Below are 23,154 nucleotides of genomic sequence, written 5' to 3'. Positions count from 1 at the left end.
GTAGGCTGACTGCAATGTCAACACAGCTTCTGGAAACTGTGTTGACATAACGGATGACAGAGACCAGCCTAGGCACAACAGCCAGATGATCCCCAGACCAGAAGGGTCTTACTGATCTATAGCTGAGTCCAGACTAAACTCACTGACTCAAGGGATCATGAGCTAGATAAATCGTTGTCTTAAGCCACTCAGCTTTGGGTGGTTTGTTACACCGCAATAGCTAACTGATTGGTTACTGTGACAGTGCCCCTGGGTGAGAAAAGCTTGGCTCACTTGAAACTGGCCCCCAGAGAATTCTGTTTTAGATTTTGAAGCTTTGGCAGAGAAAGCTGTTCTCCTGTGAGACATCTGGGGTTGCCTAGTCCACCGTGTTTGACCTGTGCCAGGGGAAGAGCCACAAATAAGAACTTGGTCAACAAGCATTTTATGTTGATTTCCTTATTTTACATTACAAAATACATGAATACAGCCTCACTATTCCCTCAGCTTGCCAACCCTCTCACTTTGACGAGCATCGCTCTATCTTTTCTACCCACTCACACTCAGATGTCTCCACCTCTGTATAATTTTGTGCAATGGTTTTCTTTTTCTTTCCATAAACAGTCCTCTAGCTTTCCCCTTGACAATTGTCCTGGAAACCCTCCCATAGCTCAACTCATGGCGGTTTTTCCTCCTTTTTAACCAGTAAGGGCTGAGTGTGCTTAGCTCTCCGCTGTGGGCGTGTGGGCTATTTCATGAGAACAAGGTGCAGGTCCTTCTGGGGTGGAAACAGCAGCAGGCATCACTGGTCAAGTGAGCATTTCACGGGAAGCCCAGGGCAGAGGGAGACTTTCCAAAGCCCACAGGCCAGTGAACTGACCCGTCCTGCAAAACCGGCTGAGCCCTGTCACCTCCCTCCTCTCTTGGGCCCCAGAGCCTTAGGTGTGCAAGCACAGGGCTCCGCAGGTAGAGTTTCTCTTTCCTGCCTTAATCTAAAACGCATGTGCATTAAAGTCGCTATATTTTCTTTTTTTAAAAAAATATATTTTATTGATTTTTTACAGAGAGGAAGGGAGAGGGATAGAGAGTTAGAAACATCGATGGGAGAGAAACATCGATCAGCTGCCTCCTGCACACCCCCTCCTGGGGATGTGCCCGCAACCAAGGTACATGCCCTTGACTGGATTCAAACCCGGGACCCCTCAGTCTGCAGGCCGACGCTCTATCCACTGAGCCAAACCGGTTAGGGCAAAGTCGCTATATTTTCTAAGAGAGAGAAAACTGCCCTCTATTTAACTACTGTTGTGCCATTGGTTGATTTTCTTTTCTTTTCTTTTCTTTTTTTTGAGTTAATGGTCTTCCATAGGAACAAAATAAAAGGAAGATTTTTCTACTGTTGCATTGTAAAATAAACACCAGATTCTTATGGGAAGAAGACTATACAAGGAATATGGGAGATGCAATATTCACAGGAGTAAGAAGAACAGAAACCCAAGTAGGAAAAAAAAAAAAGAGAGAACCGTGAAGAAGCCTGGGGCAAAGTCGCCTTGTGTGCTCAGAAGCCTGCCCCACACCCCAAGCCCACAATGTTGAAGGTCCTGTACCCCTTCCCTGGCGATTCTGAGAAGCCAGGGACACGCTCTGCAGTTAGGTGTGAGGCCGTTTGCCCCACAGAAAAAGGCCCAGAGCCATGCTGGCAGGGCTCTTTGTTCCCACAGCCACATTGCATTAATTCTCCTGGTATTTGCTGAGAACTGGCCACTGGGCGGCTGCTAGCCGGGGCACCCCCAGCACTGATTCACTGAGTCAGCATCAGTTGTTCCTGGGCCTGAGTTTGGCTCTGCCATTGGGGAGCCGTGTGTAATGCTGTAACCCCTCTGACCTTCACTTTCCTTGTTGAAGGTGGTGGCAATAACAAGGGCAGCATGGGACCCAAGGGGAGGAAAGCCCCTCCTGCAAATAAGATGAGGCTCAGGAACCATCCGATGGCCTAATCAAGGTCACTTGGCTACAAGATGGCAAAGGCTCCTGGTCCACGGGGACGTGCAGGTCTCACCGCCCCCAGCGGAGCCCCCTGACACCTTTTCCTTGGTGACCGTCTCCTATTCCCCTGCTGCATCTCCACCTCTGACTTGGCACACAGAGTGGACCAGCCTGGACCAGCCAGTACTGCATGAACCCTCTCTTCCCTTGGATGGCACTTCCTGCCACCGGCCACATCACAGCCTTTGGGCGTGTGGGCCTTGGTACATCTCAGCTATTTTCCTTGTTTCTGAGGGCCCCACCTCCCCAGGCCCTGGTTTCACACTGCTTCTCTGAGCTTCCGTCTCCTGCTGGTACTTCCTTCTATGAGCTCAGCCCACAGCCTGTGGCCGAGAGGCCCCCACGGTGACCTCTAATCCCCGTGACCTGCCAGGCTAGGCCGCCCACACTTTCACCCAGTTCACTCTGAGTTCCTTATATCCCCTTGGACTCAGAGAGAATCTCTCTCTCTTTTAGGGAAGCAGTCCTGCTGTCATCCTCACAACCATAAAAGGCAAAATGAGAAAGAAAATTATGTATATATAGCTCCATACCAATATGTTCCAAGATCACAAGAAATACTTCACTTCTGCTCCAGTCTCCTCAACCATAGGATGAGAATTTCAAAACCTCCTGCTAATGGTAGTGGGAGACTTAGAAATGTTGTATAACCATCCAGTGTCTCAAATTCTTTACATAACTAACTGGATTAATCCTCACAACAGCCCTGCTGGTAGATAGCATTACTGATCTCCATTTTACCGAGGTGGAAACTGAGGCACAGAGGGGTAACTGACCAGCAGCGCTGGGATCCACTGTAGGCCATTAATCCCTGCAGGTGCTCAGCAGGTTCCCCTACAGGCCTGGGGAGCCAGCGTCCTGGAACGCTGGCCTGGGGAGGGGGAGGTTGGCCGGTGTCCTGCGAAGGCTGGAGTGGGGCCAGCCTTGGCCTAGGATGCAGGGAAGGCACATTATTCGTCCCCAGCCTGCCCCCTGAAGCTCCCCGAAGCTCCCAGCCGGCCTCCCCACACTCCCTCCCACTCAGCAGCTGAGGAAACCAAGCCTGGGGAGGTAAAGGGGAAATGTCACAATGAGAGGGTTTGGGGCGGCGGGGGCGGGGGGGGGAGCAGGCATCTTGTAAAATGCATTTTGAAATGTGTGCATTCATGTTCACACATCCCACACACTTTAGATGGAAACATTTCCTCAAGTGTTTGTGCATTGTTTTTAAAACTTCACCTTGAGCCCAAGTGAGGGGATTGGGGTAGGGGAAATGCAACATTTTTATTTGTTTTTATATGTGTTTTTTGGCCTCCTCAGACCTTTGGGCAGTGGCACCCAGTTTGAGTTGTCACCCATCTATGTCATCTGGGAGGGACTATGCTAAAGAGAGGGCTGTCAGCCACTCTGGCGCTCTCTGAGCCTGCACAGTGCATCTGCCTGGGGAGGCAGGCCCCTTACATGCTGCTCAGCCTCAGGGAGAGAAGCAAAAGGTAAACCTTAACGCAAATAATTCCACTTCTCATGAGCCGCTATGACCTGGAACAGGAAACAACCAAAGCTAAAACTCTGTTGTTTGTGGAAGGAGGGAGGAGTGCTTTGCCTCCCTAAGAGCATCCAGCCTCAAGTGTGCCTCTTGGTCCAAGAGGGCTGCTAGTGTCAGTCATTACATCCCACTTACATTTCAGACATCAGAAATGGCGCCTGCCTTCTGATTAAGACTTCCTGGAAGTTCCTTCTATCAACTTCTTACATTTTAACGGCTAGAACTTAGTCACAGGGCCACACCTAATTATTAGGGAAGGTGGGAGATAGAGTGCTCTGGGTACATTGCCCATCTGAAAAAAATCAGGTCTAAGTTACTCAAAAGAAGGGAGAGAACGGACATTGGGTAGGCAAACAGCAGTCTCTGCCAGTTACTCTCTATGGGAAGTGACTCTGGTTTTCCATTAACAGTAGTGATAGAAAGTGTCTTTAATAATTACACCAACATAAAAAAAGTGAGTCCAGGTAATAAAGCACATATTAGGTACAGATGGTCTGTGCCAGGACCAAGCTGTAAAGGTGGTGCCCTGTGACTCGTGTAAAAGTGTCAGTCTCTTTTCTTAACAATTCTGCTGTGTGTAGCAAGGAGAATAGGGGAAGTCCCTTACAATTTCCTTTTCTTTCTTGCTCTTTAAGAAAGCCTTTAAAAATCAGATATATCTTGTGGAAAAAAAAAACCCACAAAACAACAGAACAGAACACTTACGCTGCCAATGAACAAGCTCTTGCTAAAGTGGAAATCTCACTCTTGAAAATGTGCAGAAATGTACTAGCTGTAAGTTGCGAATGTTATCATTGCAGGTGAGGACGATTCCAGGGGGCTCTCAAGGGCTATTTCAAACAGTTCCCCATTTGTGTCTGCAGCGGCTGAAACACGCGGGTGAGGCAGCTCCCACACCTGTCGCTCTGCCACCGGGAGATTGGCCGACGTCTCAGCCCCTCCGGACCTTCGTCACCCGTTTCTTGGCCCCTGTCACACACATGGATGTGTGACAAAAACTGCCACATTGTGACCAGCACACAGCAGGTGTCCAGTGAAGGTCAGGTTCACCTTTCTGTCTCAAGTGTCGTCTGTGTCTACCTGTGGTCATTTAGAAATCTTAGCCATGGGCGTGTTCTCACATATCCTGGCACTTTCCTGCTCAGAGAGGCTTTTGTTTATAGAAATGGTGCCATTGTAGCCCAGAGAGCCTGCGGTCCTCAGGAGCTTTTGGTCTGTGGGTCAGCTGGGAGGAAGCGGGGGCGGGGAGGGGGGGGTTGACCTGCCTCAGATCAGCCCAGCACCTCCTCCCTCATTCCCCCCAGCAGCCTTGGAATCTGTCCCTTGGCCTTCGGATGAAGTACTGAGCATGATTCCTCTGCTTTTTCGGTAAAAGAAGTTTCCACTGAATAAGCCCTCAGAGATTTTATAATCGGGTGACATCTGCACAATAAGCAGGGAAAGAAATGACTGCTATTGTGGTGCTAAATGATCCAGCACTTCTCCACTCTGCGGGAAGACAGCTGGCCCCTGCCTCACAGTCTTTGCCTGCAGGCCCTGCCTAGCAGACTTGGTTTTCTGCATTGAAGAAAGGAAGCTAGTGGTGTGGTACAGAGAGAGGGCTCTTTGAAGTGAGCACAGCCTTTCAAACAAAAGCAGAGCAGAGGGAGCCTAAGTTTACTGCACAGAGTTTACTGGGTTCTTTGAAAGAAGGTTTCTAGGGGAAGCCTCGGGCCCATCAGACAGATGGGCAAACTGAGGCTAACAAGGGTAAACTGACTAGTCCTGGCCACACAGCCAGAAAAAGTGGACCAGGCCAGGAGCCCGAGCCCCTCTGCCTCGGGCTGGGAGTGACCTGACAACAGGGATCAAATCCCGTGAGGCTCCTGGGTGAGGTTAGCATGGGGCACACAGCACGTCTCTGCCGGTGGGGAAGCCGAGGAATTGGGTAAAGGACGGTGTTCCACTCCTGGAATCGGCCCTGGCACTGTGTCTGTCCCTTGGCTGGGCTTGGGTGCCACCTCTGGGAGGCAGAGTATCTCTGAGCAGAGGCTTGGCAGAAGGTGTGGTTGGGAGCTGGCATGCACCCCCAACAGACTATATGTCCCAAGCAAATCCTGGAGCTGCTCTGGCACTTCTGTCGATTCGATGATGCAGAAACCCCAGGGCCACTTGCCTGGGGACTGTGCTCCAAGCCACCTGTTCGGAGGCACACAGCAGAGGGGCATTGCTGGTCAGATGCAGCCTGCCGCACCCCACCCCAAAGCAGTTTTCCAGAAATGAAGATGCTAGTGAGATGGAAGAGTGTGGGGATTTGAATAGAGCCTTGCCATCCTGATGGCTGTGCAGCTTCGGGGACGTCACTCTGCATCTCTGAGCTTGCGCCCTCAATAAGTGCCTCCCCTTCCCCACCCCACCTTGTCACATTGCTGAAAGGATTAAATGGAGGTGATCAATGGAAATAATTCCTAGCACAGAAATGATGGATTTTCCCAAGTGGGAAAGCATTATTTTATTTTCTTTAACAGGGTCCGTCCTCCAGGCCAAATTCATACACACATAGACATGATTCATGAGTCTGAACTAGGGAAAACCCAGAGAAACCACCATTCTTTATCAAATGCCTCATCATTCACCAGACATCCACTGAGCAGCTACACTGTCTAGGTACCGGGCAGATGCAGAGATCAGCCAGCCTCGGGCACTGCTCTGAGGGTGCTTACAGTCAGGGGGTGTCTTGTGGCCGACTGTGCTGTGAGAGACCTGGGTGTGGGAGGGAGTTCCCAGGGAGCTGATGCCCAGACTGCCTGCTTTCTGGAGCTCCCCAGGCACACCGCTTCTTCCACGGGCTGTCTTGTTAGAGCTACAGCGCTAGGTTGCTGGCTTGGCTCAGGACAGGGGTGAGATGCTGCGAGGAAATGGGTGCCTCTCCAGGGCTCCTCCATCTCCAGCAGGCCGTGCCACCCGCTGCCTGACCTCTGCTTGCAGAGGCAGGACCTTACCGTGTGCCACAGGGAGCTACTTCTGCAACCACACCACGTGGAAGGGCCTGAAGCAGATTGCACACGGCCTTCATTCCCATGCCAAGTGCTGTCTGCACTGTTACAATAAGTCACTCTAACAGTCCACGATGGAGGTATCGGTCTCTTCGTTTGCAGATGAGGAACAGGCCCAGAGGGTCCAGCACACAGCACTCAGGCTGCCTTGGTCCCTGCCTGTCCGGCCCACTCACTTCACCGACTTGTCATGTAGCAGCCCGGCTCAGACTTGCCCAGCCTTCAAACACAGCGTTCTTCACTCTTGAATGGCCAGGTAAACACTAAACACACATGTGCGGCATCTCATGGCCTTGCCAGTGAGATCTCACTGTGCTGGGAACCGGCTCCGCGGGTGGCCTTTTAATTTTTCCTTTTACCACTAACAGAAGAGAAATCAAGGCTTTGGGAAAGCGGCTCACAGGGCGGTGAGCTGGAATTCTGACCCCGGCCCTTCACTCCTGGCCTGCTCTCTCTCCTCTGGAATGAAGGCGACGATCATGCTGTCTGCCTTGGAAGCGACTTTCGGAAAAGAAATTAATGAAGGCTGTGGAAACACTCGGGAAGGGTGCGGGTCATGCATGGGTAGCTGGTGATTTATGATTTCCAAGTTGGTATCATGTACATTTTAAAATAGCCAGTAGAGCCAACAGACATGAAAAGATACTCAATGTCACTCATCATCAGAGAAATTCGAATTAAAACGACAATGAGGTACCATCTCACACCTGTCAGAATGGCTATCATCAAGAAATCAACAAACAACAAGTGCCAGTGAGGACGTGGAGAAAAGGGAACCCTAGTGCACTGCTGGTGGGAATGCAGACTGGTGCAGCCACTATGGAAAGCAGTATGGAATTTCCCCAAGAAATTATAAATGGAACTGCCTAATGACCCAGGAATTTATCCGAAGAAACCTGAAACACTAATCTGAAAGATTATATGCACCCCTATGTTCACTCCAGCGTTATTTACAACAGCCAATATTTGGAAATAGCCCAAGTGCCCATCAGTAGACGAGTGGATAAAAAAGCCGTGGTACATTTACACAATGGAATATTACTCAGCTGTAAAAAAAAAAAAAAAAAAAAAAAGGAAATCTTACCCTTTGGACAGCATGGATGGACCTGGAGAGTATTATGCTAAGTGAAATAAGCCAGTCAGAGAAAGACAAGTACCACATGATTTCACTCACATGTGGAATCTAATGAACAAAATAAACTGACAAGCAAAATAGTGACAGACTCAGAGAGCAGGCTGACAGCTGTGGGGAGGTGCTGGGGAGCTGGGTGGGGGTGGGGTGGGGGTGGAGTGATTGAGCAAAAATGACACACAAAAAAGAGAAAAACTCACGGACACAGATAACAGTGTGGTGATTGCCGGGGGGCGGGGGGCGCAGGGGGGAGGAGGAGGAGGGTAAAGGGGGATAAATGGTGATGGAAGGACAGTGTACAGATGATGTGTGTGGAATTGTGCACCTGAAACCTGTATAATTTTGTTAACCTGTGTCACCCCAATAAATTCAATAAAAAAGATAAAACAAAATTGCCACCCGAGGCTTAAGAAGCAGCTTGTCTGCCATAATGAGGTTCCTTTTTCCAGTGCGAGGAGGCCCCACTCCCCTCTCCCGCGCTCTCCTGCTGCCCTGGCAGTTTGCAGCATCACAGTCACTTATTTTTAGTTCTCTGTGGGTCAGACATTTCCTGGTCACATGCTATTTCAGCTCGGACTTCAAAAAGGCTCCAGTTCACAAACAGAGGATGCTCCTCCCCCAGCAGCCTCCCCCCATTCCAGGCCTGAGAGTTCCATGTGGGCCCCACAGTCATGCAGACGCTCTGGGGGACATGCTAAGCCGCAGCCAGCCTCGGCTCTACCTGTTTAAAAGTGTGAGTAGCTCCGTTCCTGTCCATCTGCAGCCAGAGTTATTTTAAATGTTAGTTTACCAAGAGCAGCAGCCATTTCCAAGCCTGGGAGCCCCACATGCAGGCGGCCCCGGGAACCTGGAGTCCCGCCCAAACCTGCCATGGTTGGTGGGACCTGGTAACCAGCACCTGCCCCCACACCCTAAAGTGCGAAGACAGGCCTTCCTTGAAGGCTTATGGCGGCTTCCTGCTCGTGGGCGACTAATATGTGACCATAATTATGCTCATATCTTAGCTTCAGTTAGGAGTGTGTGTATAAGAATAGACACCATGTGCTGAAATGCTCCTGTGGACCAGGTCCTGTCCAAAGGGCTTTACGATGGTAGCCACAGGCGCTCCACATCCAGGTACATGACCCCATCCCCACCTCACAGGGAAGAAACAGAAGTCCTGGGGTCAGGTCCTCGCCCTGCCTTTGTAGCAGTGAGTGGGGGAGCTGGGACTTGCACCCAGGCAGTTGCTCCTGATTCTGCCCCTCACCCTGGGCAGCTGTGCTAGGTCATTCTCCTCCCCTTGGCCTCCGTGTGTGCTGGGAGACTCTGTGTGTCCCTGATAGTGACTGAGGACAGAAGCCCGATCCACCCGACTTGAATGTCTTTAGGAAAATATTCAATATTTGCAGATGGAAAATAATAATCCAAGGTAATTGTTACCTAAGCCAGGTGCATACTGTTTATTTTTTTTTTTAATTTTTAAATTTTTTTAGAGAGAGGAAGGGAGAGGGAGAGAGGGAGGGACAGGATAGAGGAGGGACTGGGGAGAGCACACTTCCCTTTAAGAACATCTGGCCGTGCAGCAGACTCCCTGGACCTCAGGAAGCGGGAGGAAGAGCGGCTCCATTGCTCTCACAGAGAGGCAGAGCGCGGGGCTCCGGGCTGCAGAGCTGGGTCAGGAAGAACCCAAGATGGCCCACCTCATCCGCGTGCCTTTCCTCTGCTTCCCAGGCTGGAGAATGGGCATGCAAACTAGACCAGAGAAAAGACGGCTCTGGGATTCCAGGAGCATCCAGTTGGCTTTCAAAGCCCCCAACACTAACGCGTGAGACAGGACTCGGACTACCAACGTGCCTGAGTCACACGTGAATCACTCGGCACGCTCAATGTCTCTTCACAGCAGTCATTTTCTAAATATTTGTAAAAATGAAATCAACAGTGGGTAGAGAGCCAGGGGTGACTGCTCCAGACGTCATCAGAGGGAAGCCCCAAGATGCTGGCAAAGAGGCTGCTTCTGTGACAGCGATATAGGCAAGAGTGGTCCCACTACGGGCTGAAGTGCTATCGAATTAAATAGAATGGGAAGCGTAAGCAACCTGCTGCTGAAAAGATGGAAACGGAGGAAAATGAGGGCAGCACAGGTATTTACTGAACACCTACTATGTGCCCAGCAGGTGCCACATTCATATAATCCTCAGCAAGTAGATACTATGACTCAGGTAGGGAAACTGAGGCTCAGTGTGGAGCAGTGATTTGTCCAAGGTCACAAGTATCATGTCCTCTGAAGATTTTCTGGATGATCACTCCCCAAGGGAGACTCTCTCCCCAAGGTGACCCCCTGCACATTCCCACCGGGGCCCTGTAATGAGCTCCTCTGCTCTCTGTACTTTTAAAGCATGTCCGTCCCCTTGGTTGTATTGGGTTCTTAGAGGCAGGGCCTAGGTCTGCATCATTTCCTTATTTCCACGCCCAGTACAAACCCTATACATAGTAGGTTCTCCTGTAGTATCTGCTATATGAAATGCTGAATCTGCTTATTGCAAATCGTACATTTCCAGTTTGGACTACATCTACACTACACCTTATGTAGATTCTACGCAAGAAATGCCTATGGTGACCCTGGCCTCCTTCTTCGAATTTGCCCAAGAGTATCCGACAGGCTGGGGTGACGCCCAGCCATGTGGGTTTCCACACGCCTTCCAGGAACAATGAGAACCCTTCTTTTTCCCACTTCATACCACAACCACAATGTAATCTTATTATTGTTGTTGTTGTTATTTTTTTTATCCTTATTTTACAGATGATCAAACTAAGGCTCATGGAAGTATCTGCTTTATTAAAAAAAGAAGCAAGTGACCAAATAAACTCATGTTAGAGGGTCATATCCAAGAGGGAAGGTTTGGGTGTGCCTAACTATGAATAAAGCAGGCATGGGGAGGCGAGGGAGGGAACCACAGAGACCGCAAAGGGATCCAGGCACACCCCAGGCCTGACGCCTGAGGTACCTGCAGAGAGCTCACCCCCCGCCCCCCCCCCCGCCACCCCATCCTGGGCTTGTGAAGCATCAAAAGGGCTACTCACTCTAAGATTTTCATTCTCATATTTACTAAGACAAGAAAAATTGTTAACATAATTTTTAAACATTTCAAACGAAAGAATATATTACTGTAACTGGTGGCAATCTATTTTGGAATAGACCCAGCAAGTACCTTGACTCAAACCTGTCTCCCTGCATGGGAAACACACACATCACCTTTCTCCCCAGAATGCCCTGAATACCCTTTTTTGGCCAGGGTAGGCCTCCTCCCAGGTTACTCAGGCATACCTGCCACCCACAAACATTCGCTCAGAAATTCCTCTTCTCACATACCCCAGCATAGTTTTAAAAGATCTCTAAAAGAAAACCAATAAAATGCGCCTAAGCCAGCCGTGGGCAAACTACGGCCCGCGGGCCGGATCCGGCCCGTTTGGCTGTTCTATCCGGCCCGCGGAGCCGAAAGAGCGGAGGGTTCTCTTGCTCTCCCCTCCGCTCCTTTACTTTGAATTTATATTAGTTCACACAAACACTCCATCCATGCTTTTGTTCTGGCCCTCCGGTCCAGTTTAAGAACCCATTGTGGTCCTCGAGTCAAAAAGTTTGCCCACCCCTGGCCTAAGCCATCAAAAAACAACAAAAACCAAAATAAACTTCCTTTAACACTTGCCCTCAAATATTTGCAAATAATTAATTCATTGTTAATCAGTTGACAGTTACTCTTTTACACTTTGTAAATATAGACAGACCAAGTCCAGTCCCAGCAAACATCATTTTAAGTCAGGAGGCTGCCCACCGGGAGGGGTGACCTGGTCAGCAGCCTTGTCACCTGGGGCCTGCCGCCCCCCGCCCCTCCACCCACATGGCCTCCTTCGCCCCTCTCTCGGGGTCGCACTGCCGAATCTGCTTGCCAGGAAGGCTGAGGGGTTTCCAGTGAGTCACCAAGAGCAGGTGGTGACTGAGGGACTGGGTGCTGAGAGAGCCACCACCCAGTGTTATATTTAGAACAGCACAGAAAATCCCAGCCTCTGTGGTTTCCACCTGTTCAGATGTCACCGCAGCAACCCCACTTCTGTTTCATGCCTCTTCCTCACTGGGCCCTGCCCTGGATTCCGTCTCCCGATGGTTCCAAAAGACCCCTGGTGGCCCTCGCTGCTTCCGGCAGCCACCCTCTCTCCTGGCATAAATTCCTCCACAAGCTCCAAGTGTCCAAAGGGACTTACTACAGGGCCCCGAGCTTTGCCAGCAGGGGCTCCCCTCGGTTTCTGTTCCTAAACCTCAGGGTCTGCCTAACCCTCATGTGGGGATTTCTACCTGAATAGGGCATAAGCATGTGATCTGGTATATCCAACTTTTCAATCTATGCCTCTTCTGCCTAGAATCGTGGTTCTCAGCCTTGGGTGATTCCAAAAGCCTCGATGTCTGGCCACACCCAAAACCCAAGAAATCCATCTCTGTGGAGAGAGGGCCCCCAGGCATCAGTGTTCTTCAAGACTCCTCTGTGTTTTTCAATGGGCAGCCAATGTGAGACCCAGGGCTCTCCGTGATCGGTGCCTCTCTCCACACACACCCTTTCTTCTTCTAGCAAGCTCCTTCTCACCCAACAAGACCCAGCCACCGTGCCAGCCCTCCAGGCACTGGGAAAGCCCTGTGTCTCTGAGGTGCTGTACCCCACTCTGCTCCAGCCTCTCTCCACATCACTGTCTAGCTCCACCTGACTGCTACTCCTGCCCCAACCTTGGCCACCAGACTCGGAGTTCCGGTGGCCACTCTGTGGGATCCTCTCCACGAGATGAGACCTAATCGTGCCCTGTGAATGTGGACACTTACTTTACTGCTGATATTTGAGACATTTCTGGTCTGATCTATGTTGGATCACAAACTCCTTCATTCATTCAACAACCAATGGTGATGCCTCGACTCTCGGCTCAGTCCTGGGCCCCACACAGCAGATGAGAAGATGGTGGGGGCAGAGAGAGAAGCTAACACTGACACAATAAGACAGTCTGTCTGCCAGGAGCTTGCTGCTTCCACCATAAAGGAATAGTTACCACTCAGGGTAACAAATACTCTAACAAAGCTCAGCACTTAACAGAGGCTGCTTGATTTTTCTGGTGAAGACTGGTCACTGGGCCATGGGGAGAGCAGTTACTAAGTCCCTGCATTTCTCTTTGCATTACACCTAACCCAGGGCTAATTAGGAACTTGAACCACTCCTTGCTGAGGATGCTAATAATAACCTTCACATCAAAACACTGTGAAAGAACATGGGGATGGATGAGATAGAAACATGATTCTGTGAGTTAGCTGTTATACCTAGAAAACATATAAAGTAGAAATGGTTGAGAAATGCCCTCTTAAATGATAAACTTGGAGTGTGATGTGGCAGAGGACAAGATGGCTACTAGCAACGTGCATTTTCTACTTCTTTCTTACAGAATCTTTGTTTTGTTTGGATCTGCAAATACAGTTAACAAATTAGATTTCTCTGCCTCCCTTGCAGCTTGGGGGCAGCCATGCTGTGCAGTGCTGGCCAATGAAATGCAGCTGGAATATGCCAGGGAGCTGCAAGAAATATTGCAAGAAATATTTGCTTTCCTTATATGAGCCCAGCCCTTTCCTCTGTGTTGCTTCTGTGTCTCCTTCCTGCTTAGAACACGAGGAGGAGATGGCATTCCTAGGCATGAAAGCCACAAGCTGAGAACAGCCGAGCAAAACTGCAGATGGAACCTTGGGCTCTGACGGCATGGTGGCAGTCTCGCGTCTCCCGCAGACTTCGAGTAGCATGAAATTTATTTGTTAAGTTACTACCGGCAGGTTTCTGTTGCATACAATCAAACTGCCAGCACTGGTGTGTGTGCTTCAGTGCAATGACAGTGGGCTCCCCTGGCCACACAGCCTCAGAATCCTCACCTCTAAAATGAGGCTGTAATATTCATTGTTATGAGAGATCAGAGATAATGTACGAAAATGCTTAGAACAGAGCCTGGTGTGCAGTTGGCACTCAATAAATGTCAGGAATCGTAATTCTCATTTCTGGCAAGCTGTTCGTGCTCATGAGATTAACCTGTAAAATTCTAAGGTGAAAATGGAAAGCACAGTTAAATGAGATACTGAATACCAATCTGTGTCAACCTGCCAGGCACGCTGAGAAACACAGCCAGACTGACATAATAAGAGAGTCTCGAGATTGCTGTCTAAACAATAAAATTAAATTGTAAGTTAATTAAACAAGATTTAACTTAAAATCCAGTTAGCATCAGATTTATAGAAACCTGTTTTTCTACAAATTGTGTTATACAAACCAGCAACAAAACCCTTGTTAGCAGCCATCTCTATCATTTCATTCTAGTTTCACAGCAGCCTCTGCAGGCCTGACAGATGACCCAGCTCTGGGCAGCACCCCTGACTCCCAGCCTCAGTCCTGCTAAGAGCCTTGGAGTCCCCCATTTGGATACACAGAACACCAGCTGGTCTGCATTATGGCTAGAGGGGGTCTCAGAGAGAACAGAGTAAAGGGGAAGAAGACACCCCACTCTGCTGGGCCCTCTACATGCATTATCTCACCACAACCCTTTCTGTGTGATAGGCCTACCTTGCTCATTTTGGTGGATGAGAAACTGAAGGCTTGCAATGGCTAAACAAGGTCTCCAAGATAGCACAGCATGGAATCGCAGTCCAGTGGGGACTTGGACCCAGGTATGCTTGTGTCTGAGCCCTTTTGCTGTCTGGGGGGAAGGGTCCAGCAGCATGCTGCTGACAATGCACAGGAGTGCAGGATGACAATGTTCATTTTAAAGGCTGTTTGGGCAAAGAAAGATCTATATTGGGAGCCTTCCCAGCCATGGAGAATGTCACAGAGATAATTAAGGGACTACATACTGACTTAGTCAATGAACAATACATTTTGATGGTTATTGTGGATTCTGTTACATGACAAAAAAGCAAAGACTCAGCCTGGAGACGTGTATGTGTGTGTGTGTGTGTGTGTGTGTGTGTGTGTGTGTGTGTGTGTGTTGGGGTTTTCTTGTGACCAATATGGTCTTTTGAGACTTACTATTCTCCTGGTTTGAAATACTTTCTAAAGCTCTTGTGGTTAAAACAGAGTTTAAACTGTACTAGCACTGATGCACCACATCCATTTGAAGTCCCCTGGGAGACAACCAGGGCTCATTTTGTACAGAAAGCGCTCTATCAATGTAGGAGGATTACTTGGCCTGGGGCAAGTTCTTATATAAACATATTTCCACTTTGGTTTTTCAGTGGAGTTTCCTAAGTAGCCTACATTCAATTCCAAACTCAACAGAAACTGCTGGTCAGACATGCTTTTTGTTTAGATACTACGCATTTTTTTTTTTTTTTAACTTAGAAACATCCCATGGAGGATGTATTTTCCAAGTTTCACTGTAAGAATCAGAAGATAATAGTTGAGGAGGAAGAAGAACGGAGATAAGATGGACTAGACCTTTCTACACCCCCAAACTGTCAGGCACTAGCCAGAATCGTGGGCCCTGTGCCCTGTGGCCCTGGGGGTACTCACCATGGTCATGGGCAAACACCAGCAGTTGCAGTCCCACCAGCATCTGAGCCAGCTCATCATAGCGGCCACAGTGCTCCCCGGCTCCATGGGACACAAAGACGAGGCCCCTGCAGGGAAGAGAGGGGAGCTGGGTCAGGAAGGCGGTAGATCGTGAGGCTGCAGCTCAAGCAGTCCAGAGTTTTCATGACATCACAAGTCAAAGACCAGATGGCAGACTACATGCATAAGTGAGAGGGGATTGCTCTTAGAACGCTGATCAGGGTCCCACAGAATGGAGTCCAGATCCTGTGAGCTCTCAGGCAAAGTACCCATCCTTAAAGTTTCATTTCTTCACCATAAAAGAGTAATAACAGTCTCTTCCTCTGGAGAGGGGTGGTGAGGGCTGCAGGTGCTAAATTATGTCAACATGCCAGACAGAGCCTGGCACATGATAGGCCCTCCATTGGTGCTGGTTTCCTCCCTAGCCACGCTGCGCAGGTGCACCAGCCCTAAGCCAATCAGGGTGCTCCGTGACCAGTCCACAGTGACTGGCTCAGCTACAGGCATGTGGCTCAAGCCAAGCTGACTGGGTCCAATCAGAGCTGATCCCAGAGCTCTGACTGAGATGGTCAGGAGAAGCATTTGCATTTCCCCACTAGACTGCAGCCTTGGCCTGTGGGCTAGAATGGCCCCAGCAGTCTGGTCCAAACGGAACTATGAGTTGACCCAACAGAGGAGAACCATGTAAAGGAGGGCCACCAAGTCCTACGGTATTTGAGCCCTGAATCCAGCTGGACGTGAAGCCAGCATTCTCCCCCATCCTGCTTTTGTTATTGTTGAGGGCACTGGATTGCCTGTCACTGGCAATGGGAAGAATCCACACAACTTTTTTTCATTTTTGTGTGGAATGATTGTACTTCCACATTCATTCTTCCCCAGGCTGCTCGCATTTATATTATGTGTACACCTTTTATTCTCCTCCCTCTTTCTCCATCTGGCAAACTCCTCCCCTTCCTTCAAGACTGAGCCTTAAGGTTCCCCTCTGAGAGAGATTTTACAGCCTCCAAAAGGCTGTCTGAAGTCTCTGCTCTGGGCCTCTGTAATCCCAAAGTTCTCCTCCACCACGTTGGACCCTGATGGTAACGAGAGGCTAACTTTTGCATGACTGGCTTAATCACTTGTCCGTTTGCATTAACTGTGGGCTCAGCTAATACAGCAGCTGTTGCAATTCCCAATGGTTTTAACGTGCCGAGCCTACACTTCAGGAGGTGCAGCCCCTTTTGCGGGTTGGAGATGATGACTAGGTTCCAGCCCGTGCTCAGGTGCCTTAGACAACCTCTGAGAGGTGAGGCTGCCAGAGCCTGCGGGGCCCTGGAGGCAGCAAGAAGCTGGGAGGAGGTGTTCTCCGCACAGAGGGTAGTGTGGCAGGGGAGTGACCTGGTCTGATTTTTTTTTTAAATAAATCTTTATTGTTCATATTATTACAATTGTTCCTCTTTTTTCCCCCCATAGTTCCCCTCCACCCGGTTCCCACCCAACCCTCTGATCTTACCCGCCCCCCCCACTGTCCTCATCCATAGGTGTACGATTTTTGTCCAGTCTCTTCCTGCACCCCCCACACCCCTTTCCCCCCGAGAATTGTCAGTCCACTCCCTTTCTATGCCCCGGATTCTATTATATTCACCAGTTTATTCTGTTCATCAGATTTTTTATTCACTTGATTTTTAGATTCACTTGTTGATAGATACGTATTTGTTGTTCATAATTTTTATCTTTACCTTTTTCTTCTTCTTCCTCTTCTTAAAGAATACCCTTCAGCATTTCATATAATACTGGTTTGGTGATGATGAACTCCTTTAGCTTTTTCTTATCTGTGAAGCTCTTTATCTGACCTTCCATTCTGAATGATAGCTTTGCTGGGTAGAGTAGTCTTGGTTGTAGGTTCTTGCTATTCATCACTTTGAATGTTTCTTGCCACTCCCATCTGGCCTGCATAGTTTCTGTTGAGAAATCAGCTGACAATCGTATGGGTGCTCTCTTGTAGGTAACTAACTGTTTTTCTCTTGCTGCTTTTAATATTCTCTTTGTCTTTTGCTCTTGGCATTTTAATTATGATGTGTCTTGGTGTGGTCCTCTTTGAATTCCTTTTGTTTGGGGTTCTGTGTGCTTCCTGGACTTGTAAGTCTATTTCTTTCACCAGGTGGGGGAAGTTTTCAGTCATTATTTCTTCAAATAGGTTTTCAGTATCTTGCTCTCTCTCTTCTTCTGGCACCCCCATAATTTGGATGTTGGTACACTTGAAGTTGTCCCAGAGGCTCCTTACACTATCTTCATATTTTTGGATTCTTTTTCTCTTTGCTTTTCTGGTTGGCTGTTTTTTACTTCTTTGTATTTCAAATCTTTGACTTGATTCTTGCGGTCCTCTAGTCTGCTGTTGGATCTCTGTATATTATTCTTTATTTCAGTCAGTGTATGCTTAATTTCTTTCTTTTTTTTTTTTTTTTGCCAAGTAGAATTTTATTAGAGGGTGGATTAAAAGTAACTTCCTCCCTATGCGAAAAAGCTTTTATCTCCTTAAACATCTCTGAGTAATTTTTATTTATTTATTATTATTTTTTAAATAAATCTTTATTCAGATTATTACAATTGTTTCTCCTTTTTCCCTCCATAGCTCCCCTCCACCCGGTTCCCACCCCACCTTCTGCCCTTACCTCCCCACCCCCCACTGTCCTCATCCATAGGTGTATGATTTTTGTACAGTCTCTTCCTGAACCCCCCATACCCCTTTCCCCCTGAGAATTATCAGTCCACTCCCTTTCTATGCCCCTGATTCTATTATATTCACCAGATTATTCTGCTCCTCAGGTTTTTAATTCACTTGATTTTTAGGTTCACTTGTTGATAGATATGTATTTGTTGTTCATAATTTTTATCTTTACTTTTTTCTTCTTCCTCTTCTTTAAGAATACCTTTCAGCGTTTCATATAATACTGGTTTGGTGGTGATGAACTCCTTTAGCTTTTTCTTATCTGTGAAGCTCTTTATCTGACCTTCAATTCTGAATGATAGCTTTGCTGGGTAGAGTAATCTTGGTTGTAGGCTCTTGCTATTCATCACATTGAAAATTTCTTGCCACTCCCGTCTGGTCTGCATAGTTTCTGTTGAGAAATCAGCTGACAGTCGTATGGGTGCTCCCTTGTAGGTAAGTAACTGTTTTTCTCTTGCTGCTTTTAATATTCTCTCTTTGTCTTTTGCTCTTGGCATTTTAATTATGATGTGTCTTGGTGTGGTCCTCTTTGGGTTCCTTTTGTTTGGGGTTCTGTGCGCTTCCTGGACTTGTAAGTCTATTTTTTTCACCAGGTGGGGGAAGTTTTCAGTCATTAGTTCTTCAAATAGGTTTTCAGTATCTTGCTCTCTCTCTTCTTCTGGCACCCCCATAATTTGGATGTTGGTACACTTGAAGTTGTCCCAGAGGCTCCTTACACTATCTTCATATTTTTGAATTCTTTTTCTTTTTGCTTTTCTGGTTGGCTGTTTTTTACTTCTTTGTATTTCAAATCTTTGACTTGATTCTTGCGGTCCTCTAGTCTGCTGTTGGATCTCTGTATATTATTCTTTATTTCAGTCAGTGTATGCTTAATTTCTAATTGGTCCTTTTTCATATTCTTGAGGGCCTCACTAAATTTATTGGCCTTTCTAGAAAATTCTTGAAAAACCTTATAACCGTGGTTTTGAACTCCATATCCAGTCATTTGCTTTCCTCCATTTCTTCTATTTGTGACCTGTTTCTTTGTCTCCACATTTTGGCTGCTTCCCTGAGTTGATAGAGTGGCTTTGTGTGTTAAGTGTCCTATAGGGCACAGTGGCTCAGCTTCCCCAGTTACCTGAGGTGGACACTCTTGGTGCACCCCTTTGTGGACTGTGTGCACAGTCTTGTTGTAGTTAAGCCTTGATTGTTGTTGGTATCACTGGGAGGAATTGACCTCCAGGCCAATTGGCTGTGAGGATCAGCTATGTCAACGCTGGGAGAACTGTGCTGGAGACACCCTTATGAGACAAGACTTGCAAAAGCCTCTGTGCTCAGCTTGGATGGGGCGGAGTCTTAGGGCAGAGCAGACAGCAATGGCTTCCCATCAGCCCTGCCCTAAGAGGCCCCTGGGTCTCTGTGTCCCGCAGTAATCGCTGCAAGCACCTCTGAGAGAAAGCCGCCCTTGAGTTTTGCCCACTGCCAGACAGTCCAGTTTCCCCCCGAATGAGTCTGGGTCCCTAGAGTCTCGCCCGGAACTGGAATTCAGAGCTGTCGGGAGCTTTTGTCTCCCTCCCAGTTGAGAAAGCCAGCTGTGTATTCAGTTGCCAGCCCTCTCCACGCGTGCGCCTCGATACCTCTGCCTTCTGCAGTTCCTCTGAGTCTCAGTGTGCTTTTCTCTTTCCTTCTAGTTGTAGAATTTCCACTCAGCCAGCCTTCCTGTGGTTCTGGATGATGTCCGTTTTGTCTTTTAGTTGTAGTTCTGAAATTGTTGTGCGAGGCAGCAGTTTAGGTGTTTACCTATGCCGCCACCTTGGTTTTTCCTCTCTGGCCTCTTCCTGGTCTGATTTTTTGAAGGCCCTCTGGCTGCTGTGGACAGAGGACTGGGAAATCTGCACGGCCAGGGCATCCTACTGTTCCTCCCCTGGTGTTCTGCAACCTCGATCAACAACAGCAGCAGAAAATGAACAGGGCATTTATGCAGACACGGCAATACCCACAGTGTTAGAAATTAGGTTGCAGTAAAGGCTAGTGAAGATCTTATTCCAGGGCCATGTTTAATGGCTGCAGCCTATTAGGAGCCAGTTGCTCTGGGAGAAGGCAGTGACTATCAGAGGGGGAGGCCTGGCCCCAGGAGCAGATGGCCTGCCTAGCATCCGGCCCTGGGAGGCAGGGCAGCTCCCATTGAGCATATGCAACCCTTTAAAGTTTAAATGAAAACGCTGCAGAATTCCTCAGAGTTTGTACGCCGGGGCCTGCTTATTCATGCCCAGGTGTGACAAAGTGGAATTTCCCTTCAACCAAAAAAATCAATTCTCCCTTTTTTTACACTACTTATTTATTGTTGAAGTGACGATCCTTTCTGGGTCTCAGTTTGCTCACCTGCAAGATGGAGATAATCTGAACAACACCTACCGCGGAGGGCAATATGGAGTAAATGAGAAGATGTATACGGAACATTCGGGGTCTTGCCTGGCATAGAGAAAGCACTCTGCAACTGTCCACTATGAAGCCCCTTTCTCTGGTGACACAGGTGGCCCACGTGCTGTCTGGAGGCCTGGGTTTAGGATCTAGCCCTCCCATGAACTGGTTCCTGGGTTTCCATGGGCCTTGATTTCTGTACCTGGCACCAACTCACTGGAGTTTTGGGATGAAATGAAGAAATGTATGTAAAAATACCCTAAAGGGCTTTGTAGGTCAAGGTTGCGGCCCCTGCCTTCCCAGTCATCTGCTCTGCCTTGCTGACCCCTCGAATGGTGAGGCCCATTCATAGACCCACAGGGTGCAGGGACCCCTGGAAGGGGTGGGCAAGAAGCCAGCCAGCAGCCCCACCAGTGCCTTGAAAGACAGAGACCAGTGCTAGGAGAAGAAGAATTCACCTCCATTAAAGGGGCCCCCACCTGTTTCCCACAGGACTTTGGACTTGGTGGGACCCACTCTCTACTCTATCTGCACGTCTGTAGAGTGGGGATCACAATGCCTCCCTCACAAGGCCGTCAGGAGAATTAAATGAGCACTTAGCATGGCCAGGCAATGAGTAGAGAATGTTAGCCTCCTTCTTGCCTGCCTTTTTCTGAGCAATGCCAGGCTTCATTAAAGGGAGAACTGGATGCCCAACTGAAAAAATGTTCTGTTCATTTTACTAGGAAAAGTTTGGAAAACAGGGTTTGTTGGAGGAAACAAATGATCAGAGGGACACAGTGGATGTTCCTATCCCTAGGCAGCAGCTCAGGTGACAAGGTGGGGGCGTCTGACCCAGGCAGTCCCCGAACTCAGTCCCCAAATGAAGGTGGGGGGAGGGAGTCTGCCTGCCTCCTCTGGGGACTGTATATGCTGTTATCTCTTGGTTATTTCCAAGGCACTCCACTCAGGCAGTGCATGGCCCACCTCATTATTCACATCCACTGAACTCCTACTGCCAGATTTTATGACTTTAAAATCATCAGGGCTTCCAGTCAAGATGGCAGAGTAGGCAAATGTGGTACTCGCCTCCTCCCATAATCAGATCAAAATTACAATTAAACTACAGAGCAACCATCATTGAATCTAGCTGAACAGAAGTCCTATATCTAAGGATATACAAAAGAAGTCACATTGAGACTGGTAGGAGGGATGCAGATGGGGAAGGGGTTGGTCCCTTACCAACGTGTGGTGGTTAAAATCAGGAGAATTATTTTAGTTGGGGTGGTCCCCATTGAGGAGCAAAGGGTCAAAGCCCCACACCAGGGTTCCAGTGCTAGGAAGAGAAGGCCCATAACTTCAGGCTGTGAAAACCAGCAGGGATTGTGGCTGAGTGAGGTGGCGAGCTGCTAGAGTCCCAGGAAGTTCCTCTTAAAGGGCCTGTGCATAGACTTACTTCCTCTGAGCACCAATGCTTGGGCAGCAGCTTGAAAGACCAGGGGGGTCTGTAGGGGTGGCTTTCTCCGAGACAGAAGTGCAGGCAGGCACTATATTTGAGTCTCCATCAGCTCCACATGGTGATTCCCTGAAACCTGGCCCCACCCAACTTGCAGGCCCATCCAAGCGCCAAACTGCTTCCAGTGGCTTTTCCATACAAATGGCCTGTCTTGGTTCATGCTTTGGACTTTTCTAAAATCTCTCAAAGATTCACAACCTCCAGACAAGCAGGATGTGGCCTCAGCATGCCCTGTATGTACTACTAAGTGGCCCCAAGTCTAGCACTAGCAGCAACCAGCTTTAGTTTGCAGTTTAGGTCTCCCAGGCACCTTGAAGCCCAGCACAAGTAGCAGCCATCTACAGATTGCTTTCTAGTTCACACCAGGTAGCCTCAGGCAGTGATGAGTTGATGGCTAATCTTGGTCCACGCCTCAGAACCAGTACACCTAGTGGACAGCTTCAGACCATGCCAGAGTACCTACCACCCAGCCACCTCTACCAGTGACACACTCAAGTGGCAGGCACTAGCAATCCCCTAAAGCAATTCTTGCTCCATGATGTCTGCCCCTGCCCAGCAGCTCCTCCTGTCTATTCACAGCAGGTCCTCACAGCCAGTTGGCTTGGGGTCAATCTCTCCCACTGGCATGCCAACAGCAGTCAAGGCTCAACTACAACAGGAGGGTGCACACAGCCTGCACGGGGATGCCCCTGAAGCACTCAGCTTGGCTGACTGGGGAGGCTGAACCCTACAGGACACCTACTGTAGAAGGCCACTCTACCAAGATGGGGTGATATAGCAGATGTACCTAATATATGGAAATACAGGGAAGTAGTCAAAATGGAGAGACAACATGTCCCAAATGGAAGAACAGAAAAAAAAAATCCAGAAAAAGGACTAAACAAATGGAGACAAGCAATCTACCAGACAAAGACTTCAAAAAACTGGTTATAAGTTTGCTCAATGAACTAAGAGTAGATTAACTCAGTAAGAACTTTAACAAAGAGTGGGAAGCATAAAAATGAAGATGGAAAACATTTAAAAAAAACAAACAGTCAGAAATGAAGAATACATTACAGGAAGTCAACAGTAGATTAGATGAAGCATAGGATCAAATCAGCTATTTGAAAGATAAGGTAGAAGAAAATGCCCAGTCGGAACAGCAAAAAGAAAAAAAGAAGAATTTAAAAAGAGGATAATTTACAGGGCTTCTGGAACAACATCAAGTGTAACAACATCTTCATCATAGAGGTGTCAGAAGGAA

The 23,154-nt window shown here is 48.4% G+C and overlaps 1 protein-coding gene across 4 annotated transcripts in view; it reads right to left on the bottom strand.

Annotated features, from left to right (window-relative positions):
• MGLL (monoglyceride lipase) overlaps window positions 1-23,154 on the bottom strand; it is a 157,402-nt gene that overhangs the window by 45,421 nt on the left and 88,827 nt on the right. For all 4 annotated transcript variants that reach the window (XM_080683521.1, XM_080683519.1, XM_080683520.1 and 1 more), the window contains one exon: window positions 15,271-15,377. In XM_080683521.1, the coding sequence (XP_080539647.1) occupies window positions 15,271-15,377 (107 nt within the window). The remainder of the gene's footprint in view (window positions 1-15,270; window positions 15,378-23,154) is intronic.

Source organism: Plecotus auritus (genome assembly GCF_963455305.1).
Source record: "Plecotus auritus genome assembly, chromosome: 8".
In the NCBI taxonomy this organism is placed as follows: Eukaryota; Metazoa; Chordata; class Mammalia; order Chiroptera; family Vespertilionidae; genus Plecotus; species Plecotus auritus.
The sequence above is the reverse complement of the archived record's forward strand: the minus strand, read 5'-3'. Positions and strand labels throughout refer to the sequence as shown.